This window comes from Pelecanus crispus, chromosome 9 (genome assembly GCF_030463565.1).
Source record: "Pelecanus crispus isolate bPelCri1 chromosome 9, bPelCri1.pri, whole genome shotgun sequence".
Classification (NCBI taxonomy): Eukaryota; Metazoa; Chordata; class Aves; order Pelecaniformes; family Pelecanidae; genus Pelecanus; species Pelecanus crispus.
The window spans coordinates 33845663-33861182 of record NC_134651.1 but is presented as its reverse complement, the minus strand read 5'-3'; the positions used below and the strand labels follow the sequence as shown (position 1 = coordinate 33861182).

The 15520-nt window shown below is 44.9% G+C and overlaps 1 protein-coding gene across 1 annotated transcript in view; it reads right to left on the bottom strand.

The window, feature by feature from the left end:
• CACNA1B (calcium voltage-gated channel subunit alpha1 B) overlaps positions 1-15520 on the bottom strand; it is a 310510-nt gene that overhangs the window by 183347 nt on the left and 111643 nt on the right. The window contains exons 4-6 of the mRNA XM_075716221.1: positions 15148-15239; positions 12905-13057; positions 8462-8649 (exon numbers count right to left, since the gene is read on the bottom strand). Coding sequence (XP_075572336.1) covers positions 8462-8649; positions 12905-13057; positions 15148-15239 — 433 coding nt within the window. The remainder of the gene's footprint in view (positions 1-8461; positions 8650-12904; positions 13058-15147; positions 15240-15520) is intronic.

The window sequence follows — 15520 nt, the reverse complement described above, 5'->3', positions numbered from 1 at the left end:
GTCCACCTTCTACTCAAGAGCGATGCTCAGGACAGTTTGGGCATGGAGGTCTAGGGTGGATTTTGAGGCACAGTGAACTTTGGTTGGTTTTGTGCCACTAGGATTCTGCCTGGCAGAAGGTCACAGGTGGTAAGTGATTCTGTTTATACAAGAACTTTTGAAACTTGGGAAAGATGCTGAGGACTAGATGACTGTCACACACAAGTGATAATGATAATCTAAATGAATGAACTTTGACCTAAAAGACTCATTTTTCTACATAATAATGACCTTCCCTGCCACTCAAGCAAAACACAAGTTGTAACAATGTAATGGGATAGAGCAGGCTTAAAACTAGCAGGAAACATGGGTGAAATCCACACCTCTATAACCAGCTGGAAGAAGGTCTACACATACCCCATTCAAGACCTCAGAAAAGGTATAAATGGGACATGGGCAGCACAGAGGCCATGTGCAGGCTCTCTGTTGGGATGGGTTTCACACATGGTGAGGCTGCAGCCAGAACTTCTAACATGGATTTGTGCTCAAGTTAATAGTTCTGCTGATCTGTTCTGTGCTTTTGTTGCAAGGGTTTGGTCATCCCCAAGTTAGTCCCTGCCTTCTGCAGTCTTCCAGCACCAGTTCTGCAAAAGCACCAATCCACAGTCTAGCCTCTTCCCTTCTTTTCCCCCAGCTATCCACTATCACACCAATCCTGCACTCAAAGCTGCTGCCAGGCTCTTTGCTGCCTGCTCCTAATCCTGCCATCACTGTGAAACTTTCCTGTAAGTGACTGATGATACTGAAACACAAGAAACCAACATAAGCCCTACAGCAGCAGTGAGAGACTATGAATTATCTATCACCTTTGTGTGCACATATAAGATGGCTGATTCTTACTAGCAAATTAAAGTCATCCTAACTCAATAGTGAATGCAATTTAATACTAACAACATTAGGGAATTTTCTCTTCTTTATGAAACTGCAGGGAAAAAGAGAGCACAATTACATCCATGCAGCACCTTAGCACAGCACAGGAGCTCATATCCCATCTCCGTCGCGAGTGCACAACACCAGCATGTTACACATGCACTGCTGGCTCCGTAATGCAGCACCTGGTCCTGGGCATCTCCCTTGGCACCCAGTGCGTTTCCAAGAGCAAACGCATAGTGACAAGAAAAGTTCAGTACTGGTGAACATCAGGTCCCAAACATAATCTCTCCCCTAGACAGGGCTATACGAAATTTTACACTATATATGTAACACAGCATATAGGCAGATGCTGTGTGCTCTTGACTCTGAGATGCTCTAAAAAGATGAGGAGTCAGAATAGGCTCTTTGTTACAGACAAGACTGTGGTGGTACATTTCTTCATACACCTCTAAGCATTGCTTACTTTATCATTGTTAATTTTTTTCATCTCTTTGCTCCTCGCTTCCCACAGTGTGCTGCATTATTAGATCTCCAACAGGGCTATATCCATCTCTTTGATGAACCCAGGTAAATCTTTGAACACCCAGGTAAATCTTGAGGCCCTGGCCACATGCTGTGTTCCCAGAGAGCATTTCAGCTCATGCAACACAATATCAGAAAGCCTAAGTGAAAGCAGAGCACTCTTGTTTTCATGCTGCTCTTGTGCAGCTGTTAACACCAAGCATGGCATCAGTCCCTTGGTCTGTTTTGCTGGTACTGCTCTCTTCCAGCCCTGGGTCCTGACACCCCACATTCAGCTGGCACAAAGCTTGCCCCTTGGACACAACAGAGAATGCAGTGTAAAAGAAAGAAACCATATCAGAAATGTGTTGTGCAATTCAGAATAGCAAAACATAACCTTTCTTTGTGCTTATTTTTCCTGTTAACATAATGTAAGGAAAGCACTTCAGCCAATTTTCCCCCCTCTTTTCCTGTCTGCTCATGCTTTTGCTAGCTAAACAGTGTTGGTTTTCAACATGTTAATTCAGAATAAGGAGAGCTGATACACATACATATGCACAAAGAGTAATAATAGGAGACTGAATCCATTCACCTGTACCCTTCCTCCACCTTTCTGGAGGATTTTGCACAGGAAACCATCTCATGGTCCAGGTAGCAAGTGCCAGTCACATCCAAACTCATCCCAAGGAACATCACCTTTGATTCCTCAACTCACAGTTGTGATTGATGAAGACCGAGTATCAATGGTTTGATCTTTATAGATAAATGCCCCCAGAAAGGCATATGTGAGCTCTCAAACAACTGGGTCAAACAGATTCTCTTCTGCCCCTACAAGCCCCAACACATCCACCATCCCACCAACAAAACCATCTCTGTGTTGGGCTGGAAATGGAACACAATTATATCCCAGCGTTCAATTTCTATATCTTTATAGGAATCAAGAAATTCAAAGACACAAAGGGGAATGAAAAATACCAAGTGAATCATAAGCTACTCTAAATTCAGTGAGGGTAAAGTTCTAGCTGGGATCCAATTTAGGGTAGACTTACATTTTATTTGAACTGTTCATTCCTACTTACAAGCATATTAGGTTAGGCCCAGTCCACAGTCTTGAAATACCCACCGGACACTAATATTTGTCAGTAGAAAATAGAAGAAACATGAAAATCGCTTGCCATTAAGATCAAAAGAGAGTGAGTATATACTTTGACATTTCTCCTTTCCTGCAAGGAGTCCCTATTTTGCAAAGCAAATTCCACCATGTACCTTTGAACTCCAGTAGAGAAAAGATAAAAGGTGAAAACCCAGCTTTTGAAAGTCAACATCAAGACTTCTGCCAATTTCAGATGAATCAGGTTTGACCCATGTTTTTCTGTAGGAGAACTGGGACCACAAACCACACTCCTCAGCTCCTTGGAAGCTCATCATGCACCTCCACTGCAAAGGTATGACTACACCTCACAGAGGGGTATAGACCAGCTGGCGCAAACAGTGCTGGCTGTGTAATGACCACAGCAAGGAGTTCAAAAACATTCCTAGTCCACTGAGTATACAATGGAAAGCATTGTGCTCCAAGCTAATCTCAGCTACAGTGCTAAGTCTACCCTAGCTATCTCATTGAAGGCTACCAGTGTGTCTCTTCTCTGGTTACAGGCTTTGTAATGAATGCTTCTATTTAGCATAGTAAAAGAATGGTTTTAATTGGGGAATTCATGAACAGGCACAAGACTTTTCAGGCTTTTCTCACTTTGCCAAACAAGGTGAGCTTCCCATGGCAATCAGGACTGAAGGCAGGACAGTGTTTCACTACAGGCATAAAGGTACTCACATGGGAAAAACTGAGAATTACTGCTATAGAAGAAGAAAGCAGGAGTTATATGCTATTGCCTCTTTAAAAATATTTACACCTCCAAATAGCTTATATTAGTAATATGCTATAAATGAATCACTGTCATTCACAAACACTAAGCATGTAAGCAAGATGATCTAAAATACCATTGTTTAATTTTAAAACTAGATCTGGAGGAAGATCAGGACTCAGAAGGGCTCAGATCCCAGGGCAGCACAGTTTCTCTTGCTAAGCATCTGCATTATTTCCTCCCATCTCTGTATTTGTCCCCAGTGCTCAGGCTCAGTTTCCTTTACCCAGACTCTGCACCTTAGTTTGCCACGAACTTGGAGGCTATCACTGGAAATGTTCTCCTCCCTCAGCAATGCTAACATCCTCAAGCTCCAGCAGCCACTGGTTACTGTCAGACAGCTCTGCTTAAAGCATGATAACAGGTGCAGCATGGTAATACTTAGCATATCAAAATACTTTATGGGAACTAATGAATAAATTTACATAACGGTCCCAAGAGATAATCTGATCACCAGTTACCACTTACCTCACTAATGGCTCCCCCAGGTGCAAGCAAAATGGATGCAGCAACCCTTGCAGTCTCACATCACCCCCAAAGCCAGTGGGATGCTCCAGATAAATACTACTGACTGCAGAGTGCCTACCCTGAGCAACAGAGCCCAGAACAGAACCTGTGTCAGCACCACCAAACTAGGATGCAGAACGGTTGTATCAACCCAGTGCAGGGGCTTGTCCACATTGCTGAGAGGCACAACGCCTGTCACTGGACCAGCCTGGGACTAAACTAGTCCCAGCTGCAGAATAAGAAGTCAGGTTCACTACTCTAGGGCACATTGTACTTGAGCAGCATTGCTGCCCAGAGTGAGCTGGTACTCCAGGTAGGTTTTCCCCTAATCTCAAGGTCCAGAAGTTGCTCTGCCGGTACTTAAGGGATCTCTGTCTGCACTGGATTAGACTGAAAAACTGTTCACAACACCAGGCTGTGACACTGAGTCCTCCCACACTGAGGAAAACAGTTTAGTTACTCTATTTTAATGCATTCCCAGATCACGTTGAAGCCTTGAATTAGCAGGAGGTAAGTGAACTCCATTTGCTGGAGAAACGGTTCTTCCCTATCCTCAGGACACAGCAATTTTCCTAAATCACCTGTTGCTCCTTGGACCTTTTTGAGTAGAAACAGGCCACAGCTGACAAATCTGCAGCTCACAGAAGTGTTTGTTTGGAGCAATTGCTCTGATGCTATTTTGTTGCTGATTCAGGAAGGAGTTTTCTGCAGCTTATTCTTAAAGCATTTCACCCAATTGATGATTCAGTCTTTTTGCTTCAAGCATAAATCACCTTCCAGATAAAGTCTTGCTAGAAAGCTTTCATTGGCCCTATTTGAAATGAAACTCTGTGAAAGCATAAACAGTGGATCAGCAATGAAAAAGTGGGCTGAGATTTGTGAACTTGCATTCTCCCTGCCCTCCTAATTCCTCAGTTTATCACAGGAGAAGTGAATATTTGCAAGGTAAATTACTTAGTGCAAAGCCTGGCCTTTGATGCTATTTTTCTCTAAATCTGTAGGAAGGTTGCATCTGGACCACATATAAAGTCATCTCAGTCCTTTGGAAATGACTGAATAACCCTTCACAACAAACCTCTCACTTTGGAAAGACCTGAGTCAAGCCGTAAAGCTCAAGTTCCCTCTTTCCGGAACATCACTTTACACCAAATTCTTCAGCTTGCCTGATGCCACCACAGACCAACTTTTCTGTCTCAAAGCTGCTTTCAGGACAGAGCAAACTCTCTCCCTTGGTTAAATTAATGCTGAACTGGTAAAGCACATCTCACCCTGCGACTGGCCCCAGCCATCACCACTGCAAACTAAAAAACCTAACTCTTCTGAACACCCTGCAACAAATGTAGTAGCAGGAAAAGAGGAGCAATAACGAAGCCCTATTGATGCAGGGCAATGAATCAATGACCATTTTCCAGAAGGAAATGAATGGCCCATTAAGGAAGCAGTCCATAACCTCAACTTCCCGGTAAAGGGTCTCGGTCCTAGACTGCCTGGCATCAAAGGGATTTCAGTCCTAAGAATGTGGGACTGTCTGCTTTAACAACAAGAAGGGAGAGGGTTTGCACAAGCAAGGCAACAAACCCACCCCAACCAAACCCAACATGTCACAGTGGGCACACAAAGGGAGGGGTGAAGAAAGGGCTCTGCTAAGCCTAAGGAACAGCAGCCTTCCCCACTTTCTAGTTAGTTAGTGACAGGAAAAGCATCAGCCTTTTTTCTTACTATTGCATAATCACAGTTTACATAGACCACATCTTGCCTCTTGTGGTCCCACAGCCTTTTGCAAATCTTAATTAAGCAAAACACTGAATGTAGGTTCACAGCTCAGCTCTGATGAGTAAGTATATCCTGCATCAGGGGAGTGCTGGTTTCCTTGAGAAGACCAGAGGCTGGGGCTGGCAGGGGAACTAGCTCTACCATTGCAAAATTTTCCTGGCCAAAAACATTCTCGTCAGCAGTGGAGAACCCAAATGGTGAATCAAAGCTCTCTGAACAAGTAATAAACCTCTGACACTCACTTGTTGTCTGAGCCTAAATATGTCTGAGCCTAAATATGCTGGCTTACTTCCTGTCCTCCACAAACCAAGCAGAAGGACCCTGACACATGTTCATTTACCCCACCATTCAAGTTCTGGATGCAGGAGGCAACATCTTGAGCTTCTTCCCATATCAATCCAGTAAGGGTCCAGTAGGGATCCAGCTGATTCAGTCAGCATTAATGTGCAGTTGCTGAACTGACTGGTGCTGGATGGACAGACCAGTTGCATTGCTGTTACCTCTGCACAGTCTGACAACTGCATCCACAAACACCCACCATGCTGGGTTTTCAGTCATTGCTGCAGCGTGGTTTGAGTTTTTGCTTTGATTTTAAATTTGATTAACTTAGAGTAGGCACAGAAGAAACAAAGACAAAAGCCAAGCATCCATAAAACAGCAGATGACTGAAGCTGTGAAAAAGTTAAGGGCTGCACAGAGTGGATCCTCTCCACCCACATCTTTTCTCAGCTACTAACTTGCAAAAGCACAGCTAGCTCCTCAGCAAGCAGAGTGGCACAGGGAGGAGTTTACATAGCATGCAGGGCAGGGCCAAGGGAGAAGGGGCAGAGATGGCTGCTGGCACTAGTTACATGAACACCATCTGCCAAGCGGTCCTGTGGCATGGCATACACCATGCACCCTCCACCCAACAAGCAGACTGTCCAGAGACCCTCATGTCTGTCAGAGACATGAATCCAGCAAGCATTAAAACCTAAGCTGGAGTCTCAGACAAGGCTTGACATTATAAAACAACTACTCAACTGCATCTCATCCAGGCGTCTGTTTCCAATTAGATTAATGGGTACCTAGAATGATACTATAATAGTTTTCAAAGCAACCCCCAAAATCAATACCCCAATAGTAAGCTCTGGTTTTTCCATGTGGTACAAAAGGCAGTTTGGGAGAAGATGATCTAATACACCATGTATTGATTCATCAGTTCCAGCCAGAATGCTAATGGGCTTTTCTTACAACAGTTGGCACTAGAAGGAAGGAGCGGGATTGCTGAATGAGAATGGGAGAAACTGGTTGTGTGATGAAGTTTCAGGGCAAGGGGAGGAGGGCATGCAGTTGGGAAATGGGCCCTTCTAGAGATCGCTTTAAATGGGCAGAGACTGGGAAGAAATGGAGGAGCTGAGCAATAAATGGAGAAAGTAATAAATCAAATATATTGGCTTCAAACACAGCAGAATTGTACCTTGCAATTTACTGTGGTTGATATTAATAATACTTTCCTGTTGCTACAGAAACCCTCACAGGAAGGTCTGCGAAAGAGCCCAGCATGGGTCTAGAGTCTATAATGAAGTAGACTGAACACTTTGTAGTCCTACTGGCCAGTGAAATTGTCTGGAGGCATTATTAATGCCTACCTTAGTTATTTTTCCACATTGGCACTTCTGACTAGGACAGTGTGAGGTAATTCAGATCATCTATGCATGGCTGTCAGATTGTCCTTCCTTCTACAGTCAACAGAAAGAAGCAGGCAGTGTAACCATACATTGCTAATCCATCACCACTCGCTCTCTCCTTCCTGCCCCTGTAACTTGATAAAGTCCCTTACTACCATAGAAAATGGAAGTACAAAACAGCTGGACCATCCTCCAGACCTGAACCATAGCTCTTTACACCCACTGTGGAAACATGTGAAGATCCAAGCAAATCACAAAGCTAGGGAGAACAGGTTCTATTCCCAGCCTGTTAGCAAGGGTTCGGTGCTTACCTCTCAAGACAGGATGCCTCAAAAGGGTAGGTATAAATTACAGACACAAATGACAGCATTACACTGCCTGAAAGACAGCAGAGTCATTCAGTTGTTGCTAATTGGGTGAGGTTGCCCTACTCTTTGTAAAATTGGAAATAGTAAAACTGACCAAGAGGTTTTGACCTTGAGTGGCTGTGACAGTCATGGTACTGGCTAGCAGGAGGCTCAGCCAGCGAAGACCCTAGCGAGGAAATTCAGCCTGATGTGTCTTCTCTACAGCCAACAGAGTCATGCCAGGTGTGAAGGTGACTGACTGGGCTTTGTAAAATTGTATTGGAGTTGCCAGAACTAGTACTGGATCTCGGTGCTAACATCCAGCTGATGCTGTTCATTGATGTAGAGTACAAGTTTGATCATGAAGGCTAGACCCAGTCAGAGGAAACCTCTAGGTACAAAATATTAACGAGACACTGGTTTTGCCACCCTATATTGTGCAATTTGGTAAACGATTTTCTATGGGACATCATGAGAACATGCTTCTACTCACCCACCCATCCTACAGCAGAGCACACCAGCATCTTGGAGTGACACACACCAATTCTTACACATGGCAACACCACACTGACACAAGACAGCATGTTGCAGGTAAGCAAGTCTGTAGCCTCAAACCACCACAGGCCATGATAACGGTCTAAAGGGTCTTACAGGACCTGCAGAACAATCCTCAAGAAAATAGGAACAATCCTCCTAAAAAGCAGGGTGAGGTGCTAATTGATAGGGGAAAAATGCACAAACCAAATTACTTTTTTTCTAGAATGACCTTTTCCAAACTAAAGCAATGCATAACAGCACCCCAAGAGTCCTGCAGCCCCATCAGTGGACTCACATTGTAGAGGATGTCGGTCCATCCCTCCATGGTGATGCACTGGAAGACGGTGAGCACAGCAAAGAGGATATTGTCAAAGTTGGTGATGCCATAGTTGGGCCCTTGCCAGTACTCCCTGCAGGTGGTCCCACTCTCACACAGCCTGGCAGGAGGCTCCTCTCCACAAGGAAAATCTCCCACCTCATCACCTGCACAGAAGAACAACAAGGAGAAAAGTTACCGACTGAAGCCAGTCAAACAGCTGATGCTGCTGCATCCTCCTTGCACCACTGCATGAATGTAATTTACATTTCAGGCTTCCTTGTGCCACTATGGGCATGTAAAAGATATTACACCCCTATAATCATTTCTATACTGCTATGTTATAAGAGAGAGTTTAGTGGCAGTGTAGAGTAGAGCCATCCCTGAAGTGCCCATAATTTATAGTTTGCCCCAGTGTTCAGCGATGTCATATATGAGAAATGCCAGCAAAAAAAAAACCAGTGTGGTAAAAGCACGGGCTTGGCAATGGTGCACACTTCAAACACTGTGAGCCAACAATACACCCTCATAGAGCATAGCTAAATGCTAAATATTGGCACTATAATATTAAAGCAAAAAGGCAGGTTTTTCACCAGTAGCTTAAGCAAGAGCTGCTTGCGGATAGCCCCAGAATTGTCCAGATACAGATGTTAGACCACAGCTGGATGAGGAGCCCCTGGCTTCATCACAAGGCAGTACCACCACAGCAGCCTGCGAGGTAGACTAAGAGATCCAGCCCCTCTGTAAGCTTCATATTTCTGCCCCAAAGGGCAATGCTGTGGAGCGTACACATGGCAGGGAAAGCATCCAGCTGTCAGCTTGTCTGCAGCAGGGATGGAGTTTCTCTGCTGAGTCTCATTTCAGACCCAGAGAAGGCAAAGGAGGATGAGTCTGTCATAGTTAAGGACCACGAGGGATGGCCAGAAGGGTGGCCAGCATCTTCCACGGTCAGCTGTGAAGTCTAAAGCATTGCAGCCCTCCAGAGACATTATGAGCACCAACACAGAGCCTTTTGGAAAACTAAAGTGCTAGGTTTTCAAAGTAAATAAATATACTAAGTAATACTCCTATTTATACAGAGATGCAATTCGGGAAATATTAAAGGGTTTTAAAAGTGACACATTATGGTAATGGAGCAGCAAACTGTACAAAATCAAATTCACCAGGGGGAAACAAGATCAGCACTAACAATAATTAGGAATAATCATTCCATAGAGCAAAGCCTGCAGGAGGAAAACAAGATTGTCACTGTGGTTCCAGGATATATATGTGTGTGTGTGTGTGCATGACGTGTTTTCCTGTTGACTCAACACCTTAATGCAGGGCATCTCTCTCCAGTTCCCATATGGATCACCACAGGCTTTCACAAGAGCTTAGTGAGACAAGCCTGCAAAAAGAAAATACCAAATCTGGCTCTTGCAGACCATTTGTGAGTGTGCCTTAAAAGAGAATCCAGTTTTATCTCTGTTTGGCCTTTTATTGCCAGGTGATGCTCTGAAAATGCAATGCACATCTACTACAAAGGGTTGGGGTCTTTTCCTTTTTAAAAAAAGGACCAAAATTGATCCATACTCCCATGGCTGGGGAAGACAGAGAAAAGGGGAGTCTCAAGGAAAAATGGGAAACAGAGGTGATGCCCTCCTCTCCCAGTGCAGCTTCAGGGCACTTTGGCTGGGTCAGCTGCAGAGGGTGGCTCCTTAAAAATAATCCTGTGTCAGCCGAACAGGACAGCATAGAGGATGCAGGGAGAGGAAAACAAGTCAGGCATCCACTGGAACATGCACTGCTATTGATTTTTACCCATTTTTTGTTAAAATAGAGAAATGTTTCCACTAGCTCAGAACAGTTTGTCAGGCTGAGTGGCAAAGGCCCTCAATAACCCTTTTGCTATATTTTGGTTCCCAGTATCCCTCTTCATTGCAGTTTATTACTGACCTACCCAGGGCTACTGGATTAGCAGGGCTATAGCAACATTTGCTGTTGACACCTCTACTTGGTTCCTTCCACAATGCACTGAAACAACAGCTGGTACCTCTCATGTGGCTCCTGATTCCAGGAAAAATCCCAGGAGTTTGCCCACTTTGGGGATTTGGAACACAAACAAGCATGAGCAACTCCTCCTCCTCCTCCAATTTGCTACCCTCTGACAGAGGCATCTCTTTAATGAGGTTCACATTTCCACACTCAGGCCAGCCTTTGGAGCCCATGGCATCAGGCCTGGGCTTGTTAATGCACCTCTTTGGAGATGATGAGCACTTAGGTTTTAAAAGGCTCGGCTGATGGCTTTGCAGGATGCTCTGCTGCTCCACTCACAAGGGACCACAGCGCCAGGAAACCTCACCGCTCTCTGCCTTTCCAGAAACACCATTGCACCATTTCCCGCCGAGCAGGTGGAATCGATCCCCATAATTCATCTGACAACCAGCTCATTAGCCCTTGAGAAATGCAGGGGCCAGTGCCTGTAAACACAGGCGCCTTCCCACACTACCCGGCGAGTGGATTCGGGGGGAGGTGAGCCCGGCCACGCCACATCCTCCCACAGAGATGCCAGGTGCTGTGATGCAGAGATATGCAACACGCACAACAGTTTTTTGGCTGCACTCCCAATTCCTAGCTGTGAGCCACCCAGCAAGCAAGAGTCACTTACACACGACATTACACATGACAAAAATCTGTTTTCAGTCCCCAAGCCTGGCACGGAGATCTCTCAGTCATCACTGATGTCAGAGAGTTGTCTGCAGAGAACACAAACAGCTTTGGGTTTTATTTTTCCTTTTTACATTAACTAGTCTGGGGGACGGACGGGGCGGGGGGTGGGGGGGCATGTTGGAAATCACTCTTCTCTTTAGCCCACTGGCTAAAGTCAGCCCATCAGCAACAGAGCCTCAGAGCTCAGCCTGCAGCCACTACCTGCAAACAGAAGTGCAAAAAATCACCCATCTTTGTCGCAATTTAACAGATCAGAAAATGCAAATCTGCTCATAATTGCTTTCTCCCTGCCATCTCACCAAGAACGCTTCTGCTTCCTATACACCTATATTGTCACCATTGTTGTTATTCCCCTGTAATTGCTGCAGTAGCCCCAGAGACCTTGCAGTGGGCTGAGACCTGTTCTCCTTGGCATGGACACACACAGCCCACAAAAAGATTTTCCTCTCCTACAAATCCAGTCCAAAAATTAATTTCTTCCAGGAATCATTGTGCTTTGCTCACAAGTCACAACACCTGACTGTCCTTTACAAGTTGTGTTGTTTTTCTAACATTACATAGGAACATAAGCAAGAAAAGAATTTCACCCTGCAAAGCTCTGTGTAAACTGAATATATTAAACTGTTTCCATGTTGTTGTTAGAAAGTGCTGTGAAGGGTGCCCAGAGATTTGCCAGGGATGTTGTTTGATTACCATTTGAATGCATATAAATAAATCAATATTAACACCTATGAGTGATAATCACTGAAAATACAAGACTGTTTTAAAGACAGTCAATTCTACCTTGAATTGCAATCTTCTGGAGACAAGAACAATATTTTCATCTGTGGATAGCTCAGATAACCAACACATATTAACACTACTATAAATGAATAATAAAAAATTACATGGAAAAAATTGGCTTGCTTTTTTTTTTTTTTTTTTTTATTGGAATGAGTTCTGAGCCACGGACAAACAGCTGGCTTTCACATGGCAGCCGGTCCCAGCCAAGGGTCTCTGGGCATTACTGTTTTCCACCTCCACCTTCCAGGGTTTATCACTCATTTACAGGTAGACACATCATTTACTCTGCAGTGCCCAATTTTCCTTGCCCTTCTCTGTTTGAAGGACATTTTTATCCTTTCTCCATCAAGGGCTCCTTGCCTTCCATCTATTGTCCTTCTTTATTTTTTGTTTGCTCCCAGTCTTTCCAATCTTACTATTTCACACCGATGTTTTCTCATACCCATGCAACTTGCCCCAGAAACCTTGCAAGGAAATTCAATGTTCAGCAGCTGTTCATAGAGCTAAACCCAATGAAAATGTAAACGGAGACCAAGAAATAAAAAAAAAGAAAAAAAACCAACCCACCCTTCAACAAGCTGGAAGAAAAGGAATTTGGTTCTGTATTTCTGCTATGAAAAAATTCTCCCATGAGAGGAGGCCCTAAGCACATTCATCTCACTCTTGTGTAGACTGAAAGCAACCCACTAGCATCAGAGCTGCCATGGTGGTGTAACAGAGAGAGGAGAATCTGTCCCAGTGCATGTAGGGTGAGCATAAAAGTCTGTTAACTCTTAGAGTAGGTGGATAAAGACGGAGAGAATGCAGTGAACATGGAAGAGGAAGAAGGAAAAGCAAAGTTAGAGCAGGATAGAAGGCATCCTGATGAGATGAAGGGGACTAGAAGCATCATGACAATACACTGGGAGGGGAGCGAAGCTCAAAGCTCACCTGTCTCATTAGAGAAGCAGGTTTTATGAAACTTCCCCATGTAAAACTCCAGCCCGATGATGGCAAACATCACAATGGCAAAGAAGAGGAGCAGCCCGATCTGAAGCAAGGGCACCATTGCCTTCATGATGGACTTGAGGACAACCTGCAAGCCTGTGGGGACAAGGAAAAACACATAATCAGTGAGGGAAGGAAAACAAGGGCTTGGGGGTGAGGGCAAGGTAGGAGAGAGGGGCTAAGGGAAAGTTTAGGATTGGCAATACTAAGCAATGCTGCTTTTCCCAGGGTGCTATAGAAAAGAAGCTACAGTCATAATGCTCTCAATATACGAGACACAGAATCAGGAGTTATCTTTTTCTGACCCGTTTTCTTCAGATCACAGATTCAAAGGTCTCTTAAGCTTCAGAGACACAAAAATGACTTCTTCTGAAGCTGGTGGAGTCCCAAGACTGAGCCTGGAGCTGGACCAGGTCCTTAAAGCAGATCCTGCAGCAGTATAGATGCAGCAGCAGAGCTGGGCACTGCTGTGGTACCTCCCTGTCCCAGGGAGGGCAGGGACTGCTGAGCTGCCCAGGTGCTGCCTCTCTCTCCATGGCACACAGAATAGCTGCAATGCTGCCGTGCCTATCACACCCTGCTTCTGGAGAAACAAAACCCTGTCTCCAGGGGTATCCACCCATAGCTTTTTCACTGGCACTAAGACTCATTTTCAATTAAAACCAGGGAAGATAAGGTGAGAGAGGCTGGAGAGACGGAGGTATCAGATAACGTCATACACATGCATATAACAAAAAAAACTTCAGCTATAAGCAGCAGCTGAAAGCCACCTTGGCGGCCTGTCCTAAGGTATGGAGAATGAATGATCATCATTGTCTTGCCATTTTGTACAGCACTACTGAGGTCAATACAGGTGCACGAAGAAAGAAAAGCATGTAGATCTGTTGGATGGGAAAAATACTGAGAGTGTAAAAGAAAAGCATATACCATGTTTGTTTATGAATGTACCTCAAGGTTGTACATTTACTACAGGAAAAAAACCACAGCACACAGCTTTCACAGCATCACATGAGAGCAAATAATACTCTGTGGAAAAACATTGTGCTGGTCCAGGACACATCACTGGGTGGGAGAGCACGTCGTTCTGAGGGGAACATGCAACCCACAGGGACACCCCTGGAGGGGCCACCTTAATTCTCTGGCATCCTTAGACTGTCACTACCACATATTACCTTGCACAGGCAAGAAGTCCATGAAAAAACAGCCAGCAGCATCTCTTTATTAGAGATCCTGTTAATAAATGACACCTTTCCCAAGCCTAGCCAAGGACCTCTCTTGCATGGGAATTCAGATTCCAGCCCTGCCCATGAAAGGATGCTGATTTCAGGAAATTTTGGTGCTGTTATTGCAAAGCATAACCCCTTGCTGGATTTCTACAGCACCAACATTTCAGTCCTGAAGCAGCCAGGGAGGTAGCACAGCTGATGCCCCAACCTGCCACCCAGAAGGAGAGGGGGCTGCCTGGCTGCCAAGGGGTTAATGCAGAGAAGAGCAGAGCATCCCACAGAGCAGCGGTTCCCTTTCGCTGGCTCTTGCTGGAGGGAAAAATCTCTCTGTCCCACATTCAGAAATGAAATACACTCCTGACAGCGATTCCCTGCTAGCAGGCAGAGCAGCTGGTGAACAATGACAAATAAAAAGGCAATAAGCAGCAATGTGGGGACTTTGATGGTTTCAGGACATCAGCAAGACATGATGCAGCTCCTCACTGGAACATTCAGACCCTCCACATTAGCATGTAAAATATATCAAGTTGCCCACTGAGTAAGCAAGACCAACTCCTATCTGCTCTTTACCTTCATTTTTTCCCCTTATTAAAAGGGTAAAATCCCCAGTGCAAGATGCTCAGCTGGTAAAAACTGTCAGAAGATCCAAGCTCAGGGCTGGGGGCCTGCAAGCTGAAAAATTTGGGTCTCAGGTCTTCACAGCCCAGAGAATTAATTCAACCCCAAAGGCAAAGGGGTCCTAGGACAAATCCCTGCTGCTCACCTGCAAATTTGGGAGCACAGTGCTGAAATCAGCTAGCTGTACACAAAGCGGGATGACAGAAAATCAGCACCTAGCAAGGGCAGGAGCCACAGACAGTGAAGAAGCAGGGAAAGAAAATATTGCTCAGAAAGGCATGTAACACCCCAAAAGCTATGGAGCACCTTTAGCTGTGAAGGTGACATTATCATGACACTCACTTGGGATTCCCGACACAAGCTTCAGGGGTCGTAACACTCGGACGGCTCGCAGGGTCCGCAGGTCAAAATCAGTCCCAGCAGTTGCTAGAATCCTAATTGTAAAACGGGATAGAGGGGGGAAATTGAGATTAAATGCAAATTCCTCTTTCCAAAGCATGGATAAGTGTTGTATAAAACCAGCAAATATTCAAGCTGCTTTAATTTTATACCTGTGATCACATTGCAAATTGTGTCCACTAGAAACCATCAATTCACACACTCCTCCAGACCTGCTGAGCCTTGCTCAGACTATAAGAAAATCCACAATGTCTGCCTGCTTATGAGGCCATTTACACATAGTGAGCAGGTCTGGCTCTGGCCATTAAAGGGCAAC